General features: G+C 38.7%; 1 protein-coding gene across 1 annotated transcript in view; it reads right to left on the bottom strand.

The window, feature by feature from the left end:
* Window positions 1-4520: 4520 nt before the first annotated feature.
* NUDT3 (nudix (nucleoside diphosphate linked moiety X)-type motif 3) overlaps window positions 4521-7573 on the bottom strand; it is a 129549-nt gene continuing 126496 nt past the window's right edge. The window contains exon 5 of the mRNA XM_006882072.1: window positions 4521-5238. Within this exon, the coding sequence (XP_006882134.1) occupies window positions 5060-5238 (179 nt within the window). The 3' untranslated portion in view covers window positions 4521-5059. The remainder of the gene's footprint in view (window positions 5239-7573) is intronic.

Here is a 7573-nt window from a genome sequence, read left to right as displayed (position 1 = left end):
TGGCCTAGCTGGGATGGTGACAACCCTGGCAAAATACCAAATGCTGCTGTTCTGGCATCACTGAAAAGCCACATCTAGTTCTGATGCTTCTTTTGGTGTTTTAGTGCCCTCCAATAAATTTTGGGGTTAAGAACTGGGGATATAAACGAAAGGAAGCTTTTGTTTAAATTAAGCAACTGAATGCTAGAGGAAGAGAAGTAATGGCTCTCTCCACCTTGTATTAATCTTGCCTTTAGGGGCAGGGGAAATGACACTTCTTTCTTAGCACAGTCCCTCCTGGTCTGCTGAGTTCTGGGTGAGCATGGCTTCCCTTTGCACTCCCCTCCCCAGGTGGACCATCTCATTTTTTTTTAAGACAAACACAAATGCTGTAAACAAAGCCCCACAGGGAAAGATAGACCTCTTCCTTAGAAAGCTTCATATTGAAGACAGCCAAAATCACATGAGTGCCAGCTTCAGCTCAGAAGGGGGCCTGAATGAGTAGCAAACTGGAATCTCCCTTTCTCTTTTTATTTATTTATTATTAAGGACATGAGGAGAAGGAACTATTTGATTACTAGTGAGAAGTATAATTTTCTTGATGTCTTGATTAGGTTTCTAATAGCCTTTGTCTTTACGAGCTATAGACAAGAGTTTCTGGGGGCTAATAGTAAAGTGTGACACTGCCCATTTAGGGGTAAGGTGGGAGGCTGCTGGCTCAAAGAAGAGCTGGCCTGCACTCTCTGGGCTCATAGGACCTGTGCTGACCTCAAGCAACCTAATGCAAGGGAAAAGGTATTTTAAAAGTATTGTAGTCTGTGATTCTGTTTTGTAATTTTTACTGTAAAATCCCAAATGCCTTCCTGCTTTGGGTGACATTTAAAGTGACATGGAAAACGAATACCATGCCTGCCAGTTCAGCAACAAAGGCAGTACAGAATGTGCTTCCTTCAGCTGTCCATTAGGCTTACTCTTTGCACAGAGCCTAATGCTGGGGTGCTTTTCTGTCCACTTGCACAAGGTGGGTGCCTCCCAAGCGTCCAGCAGAACTAGGTTCCATCTCGGCAGGGTTACTGAGAAATGACAGGGATTGCCACTGGGCAGTAACCTGCAGAGCTTCAGGTCTGACTTGAAAATGGGAACTCAAGAAGAGCTTTTTAGTAGCAAATAATCTACCCTCATCCATAACAGCTGCTGGAGCTAAGTGTCCTACATGTCTCCTATTTCTCACAATGATGTGGATTATTTTCTGAAGCATAGATGACATCAGAAAGAAGCAATATTATGAGTTAGAGCCAACTCTCATTTCTCTGAAAGCAAAAGTCTCCACTGTGGAAATGTGTCTAAGCCATGTCCAACATTTCTAAATCTACTCTTAACAAGGGCAGGCTAACAGAACACTTGAGAAATACTAAAACCACACAGTTGTGGCAACAATCATATTGTGGTTATTATATCCTTTTTGTGAACTAAAAAGTGAATGTGGCTCAGGTTAAGCTAGTTTTTTAAAAAGATGAGGTGGGAAGAGCAACAAAGCATGAACACAGCACTAGGTGGAAATGACAAAGATGTAAAACATATACCAGGGTTCACAGGAGACTATGCCTCTGACTAAGGAGGTTTCAAAGGAGCGTTTAATTAGCCCTGTTGTGAAGAAGAAAAAGGGGAAGGAGAAGAAGGAGGATTGGTTTTGTGCAGAAGTTTTTTGCTTTTTTTTCTAAAAACCACAAAGCATAACATTTTTCTTCCAATCAAGTCATAAGAGACTTTATGTGGGCTGACTCCTAGTATCAAAACAGTAAATATGTCCTTGCCATGAAGAAATTTAACTATATAGCAATATATTTACAAAATGACTGTAAAATACTCCCAAAGGCCTGTGACCCCATCTGCTCCCCAGCGGCTGAGAGATGCAAGGCCTGGGGATCCATGGGGACTGCAGTGCAACAGAGGGCGGAAATCCTGCTGCAACATCACCCTCTAGGCCTGTGGCCTTTTCGCCTGGGTGACACTCCCACACCTTTGATCCCTCCAGATGGCTTTGGCTCAGACTCAGCAGTGAGTGAACCCACTGCCTGCAGGGCAGATGAGGCAGTGTACACTTGTAAAAACAAAACAAAAACACAGTTAACTCATTAACTGTTCCACCCTGTTATGCTTTCTGTGTGAAAAATCAAGACTTCTGTTTCATGGACTGAGTGGCTATGTTCTGGAAGGCTATAGAAAATCTTATAAGGCTGACTCCTAGTATGCCTTCTCTCTTCTTTTACACACACAAGCACATGGGCATGTACAAACATTCTGGCCCAACAAAAGATTAGCACTTCACTACTATTTCCCCAATGGCTGCAATTGAAAGTAGCAATTTTTTAAAAATCCATTTGTTTCTCTCTCCCGAGTATGATGTACACTGTTAAGATACTCCAATAATAATCAGAATCTAAGACGTAAATTTCTGTGAGTGAGAAGAGAATATAGCTGCCCTAAATATAGGGACCTGTTTTCATCAAGGTTGAAGAAGAACACTGGTAAATTTAATGGCAAATCTATGTCAAACAAATACTCTGTAGTATTCTGTAGTAAGTATTAAATAAGTAGGGTAGGGTTTGTTGGGTTTTTTCTTTCTTTCTTCATACTTTGTTCTCTCTCGCAGGTCTAACTAATCCATCATAAAAAGAACTTGACTACACAGCAGTAAAACTGCCACGATGTTCAGAGCCCTGGGCTCCTCAGAATCTCAGTGTGACAGGAAACAGCACCACTTTTAACAATCCTGGTGTTCGACAAAGCCTCCGTTTGTCAGTTACACGCTTTCCAGCTAACTGCATTAATGGGATCCATTCAGGTCACTGAAAAATACTTTCTTGGCACAGGTCACTTTCCTGACCCAAAGATGCTATCAGCAATCAAAACTGGAGTGGTATTTTGTTACATCAACCCAGTAAAACATCTTCAGATCATTAAAAACACACAAATGACTGTTAACACTGCAGAAGCAATGACAGACTTCTGCTAAGCAATTTCAATTCACACCATTAAGGTAGAATGATTTGGAAGAGTATGCTTTTTTCCCTTAAGTTAAATTTCTTTTCTCTTTCTCTTTATTTAGTTGGGCAGAACCTTAGAACACTCTCAGTCAGGTAACAAGAAGGTTTGTGTTAGGTTTTAAGTAGGCTACATGAGTTGGCATTTAGTGTCATATTCCTTGGTGCTGTTACTGAGGCCTGGGACCCTTGGATATATGCTTCCCTTCTCAATGGTAGGAGAGTAAGCTGAGCAAACGGCCAACACTGCTTTTCAGCATTGTGTTTTAAGACTAGGAGAAGAGATAATTCAATTTGAAATTCAACAATTCATGACCTCAAAAACTCTAAACACTAAATGACGGGTGAACTAGATACAGACATTTCTTTTTGTGGGAGGGAAGAGCAAAAGCTTTTCAAAGTCCAAATATTTATTAGCATTTTCAAATAGAGAACTACGACTTTAATTTCACATCTTGGCTATACTTTGACAAAGGAGAGGCCACTAAGAGCATAGTGACACACTTTTGTTCCAAGCCAGGGATCAATCAGTGCCCTCCCTCTAACCCACCACACCCCCACCCTATAATCTAAATTTCCTTTTCTGCCTACTTCCCAAATAAACAATACAATTGGCAAATGAGGCCAACATGAAATTTGTATCAAAAACCAACAAGGGAGTCTCTGTAGTGAGCCAATACATTACATAGCTGTTCTGGTAAATGATTAAGCATCCTCTCATAGCACTTCTCAGCAGATGCACCTTTCATATCCCAGTGGGTGGGGGTGGACAACAAAGTTTAATATTTCTGAGCATGCTCTATGGTGCAATTTTAAGTACTGCAACATGACAAAGACAAGCAAAATGCCTGGATCTCCCCACTGTGCATTTTTTTTATGAACTCAGCAAGGTTACCCAACATAGGGACAGGGCTGCACAGCTGCACTTACAAAACACAGTCAGATGCTGTGGAGCACAAGGACAATATCCAGTTCGGCATGGTGTAAGGCATAGATGGACAAGAAGAGAGGCCGTGATCGGCAATAAGTAGCAGTATGAAAAAAATTCCAAACCAGCAGGAAAGAAACGGTGCTTGGTGTTCAAGTTCTTTAGAAAGTAATCCCAAGAATCCAGTTCAAATCCCTATTGTCAAGATGTAGGACAGATTTCAATTTCTACCATTTTTGTCTCTGGATCTGGGATAAAGCCATTTGCTCCTGGGTTGGTGATGAGATACAAAACAAGTTTCTTCCTGTTTCCTTCTTGGCATGGAAACACAGCTTAGAGAAGAGAAGGCCATGAGTCCTGGGAACACTACAAAAGTAGCTAACCTCTCCCTGTACCCACATCACTACAGTCAATGACTTGGAAACAGAAAGGACAGGGAAACTTGCCTAGCCACTAGCATCATATAATGTTTAAAAAATCAAAACACAAATCAAATGTGAGGCTCAGAAATACCCCAAATTAAGAAAAAAACCAGAAAACCCTAAAAAATTAAACAGTTAAATTCTTCCTTCTAAAAGTCATTTATTTACATATTATATGTCCAGTATATAATGTGTAGATAAATGTAGCCTACAGTAAAAATGACGAACCTCCTGGACTGGAACAACACATTATAGGACAAGTTCTTAAAAAGTTTTCTCTCGTATTGGTATTTTTTAATTAAAAAAAAATAATAAAAATCAAAGAAAAATATCTGGCCAGGACTGGGATGAGACAAACAGGACCATTTCAGAATCCAAGGCAGGGAGAAGGCTGTCTGTCTGTCTTCAGAGAATTGTAGGGGTGTTTAAGGGAAGGACAGATCATGCACCAAAAATATTTTACAAATTACGTACCCTACCCCCACCCCCTAAATAAAAAGAGAAGAAAAAGTCCCACCACATAACACCAAACAGCAACATTATCAATAAACCCTTTCTCTGCTGCCCTTCATGCCGTATTTGAAATAGTAGGCCTGTGAGGAGAGGTGAAAAGAGCAAGGGTGAGAGGGAAGATCTGTACTTCAGTCTAGTTTCCAATTTCCATTTCTCTTACAGGAAGTCTTCAGTCATCTGATGCTGGGCATTGAGCTCTGAGCAGAAACTGAGTATGTGGTGGCCACCACTGGGGTGCCATTATTGGCTGAATATCCTTGCCTCAATGTTTCAAAATATGATGCCTGCACAGGTTTGTGATACTGCAGCACTTTTATGGCATCTTCTATTTTAAACCATTCCCTCTTCCTTCCTGGAAAGGCAGAAATAAAAGGAAATTAAGTACAAAACATTTCTACTCCTAAAACATTTAAGAAAATATGAAAACATGACAACATTCTCAAAATTTTTAAAACAGATTTTTCCTTTTTTTTAAATGAAAGAAATTTAAGCACATTTTCTTTTCTTAAATGTTTTTATTTTTATTATTTTTTTGTGTGTGTGTGTACCTTCAAATTGGATCTGACTGGTACAGGAAGAGATTGTCCCTCCTTCTCCAGCCATGCATCTGTTGCATTCGAACCGCTTACTTTTGGGATTACAGTGTTAGCACATTCACTATTCTTTAAAAATCATGCCAAAGTAATTTCTCCATGTAGCATAATAGTACAAAAGCTGAAAACTGAAGAGTTAATAGCCTGCCTGGGTTTTCTCCAGTTTACATACAAAAGCCCAAAGCTCAAGTCCGCATCTTCATCTCTGGCAAAAATCATGAGCTCACCTTCCAAAATTACTATGATGGCTGGATTTTAATGCATATTTTTAAATTCCTTTGTTATTTTTTTCTTTTATAAAAGTAATAAAGGTTACTGCTAAAAACTAGGAAAGCAAAAAGAATACAATAATTAACCATATCTTACAAAGCAACAGCAGCCACGTAAAACCTTAGTGCATTAGTTTTTCATTTGAGTATATCTTAAAAAGAAACTATTCTGTGCAACTGTAATTAGAGCCTCCCTTTATGGTGCTCTACATCATGAAAGGTTTGGATAGAAATGCTGTGATTAAGAACATGGACTCAATCTGAAGTACTGGGCTCTAATCCTATTATCAGTCTAAGTACTGTGAATCCCTGAGCAAGTCAACAGGATAATAAATAGAACCTATCTCACAAGATTTTTTGGGAGGATTGATTGTATACATATATGTAAAGTTCAACAACAACAACATCATCTCACAGTTTTTTTTACTTTATTGATTGTGTATATATTTGTAAAGTACTTGAACAGCACCACCATGTAGTAGTGTTTGCTGTAAGAGTCTGCTTTTTTTTTTATTATATTTTGTGTGTACCATCAAATCGGGTCTGACTGGTACAGGAGGAGGTTGCCCCTCCTTCTCCAGCAGAGCATCTGGTGGATTTGAACTTTCTGCCTCTGGGATTGCAGTGCAGCTTCTTGCCACTAGGCCACCAGAGCTCCCTCAAGATTCTGCTTTTTATTATCATTATTTCTTGACGGTAGCATTCGAATGAAAACATCTAGCATGGACTTATCTTTGGTTCTGTTTTTAGTTCATATTCCCAATTTAATGTAGTGCTAGTAGATAACAGAATTCTGTATCCTGCTTTCTGTGCTTACCAACTCTTTATCAATAAACATTTTTCCAGGTTAGCCATACAACTTTCACTACAATGGAACAGCTGTTTAATAATCCATCAGATGAATATACTTTAATTCATTTATATCTACCTACCAACCTGTATATTTAACATTCACTAGTTAATTTTTAATTTTTCACTAGTAAAAGTGATGCTAAGGAGCCATCTGAAAAGAAGGTCCATAATGCTTATTCCCCATTTGGGGGATTATTCATAAGGGTCAATCCTCAGAAGCAGAGGTACTAAATAGAAGGTCTGAATAGTAATAGTAATAAAGCAATGAAATCTTAAAGTTAGTATTACAGGAATGTGAGTCCTCCCTGACAGAGAGTTTTTTTAAGGACATGAGTTACAACATATTTATCTTTTAATACTTTGTAGGCTGTCAGAGTATTTGTTTTCAATAAATCTCCACTGCATTTACTGACTTGAGCATTTTATAGTGCTATAACACAAGGCATTAATACCTAGATTAACAGTATTAGAGGCATGGTGATAATGCACTTGCAAAGAATAATGGAGGGGTTTTGGTAAGTGGATCTTGTTTGTAATTTTTTTTTTTTTAGAATTTAATTTTAATAAACATTTACAGAGATTTTGTATTTCCATTCATTCATTGTTGCACTTTTCTCCCTGCCCACCCCTCCGCTACAGTTCATTCTTCTCTTTGAAAAGTAAAAGAAAAATTCCTTCACTGGTATACAATCCACTCCCCCATGCTTGTCATTGTTAAAAGAAGTTAAATTAATATTATTTTCCTAGAATATAACTTCTTCAGAGGTCAAAGGTTAAACCACAAGGCAACCACTAAACTAAATTTTTCATTCAAGAGACAATATCTATAATAGTGATCTAAGAGATCAAGAAAAATGGCTCCTCACCACAACAAGATAAAGGTAAATAATCCAATAGAAAAATGGGCACAGGATATGAACAGGCACTTCACCAAAGACGACATTCAGATGGCTAACAAACACATGAAGAAATG

This window comes from Elephantulus edwardii, unplaced genomic scaffold (genome assembly GCF_000299155.1).
Source record: "Elephantulus edwardii isolate Elephantulus edwardi_28Jun2011 unplaced genomic scaffold, EleEdw1.0 scaffold00017, whole genome shotgun sequence".
NCBI lineage: Eukaryota > Metazoa > Chordata > Mammalia > Macroscelidea > Macroscelididae > Elephantulus > Elephantulus edwardii.
This window is presented reverse-complemented; position numbering and strand designations above follow the sequence as displayed.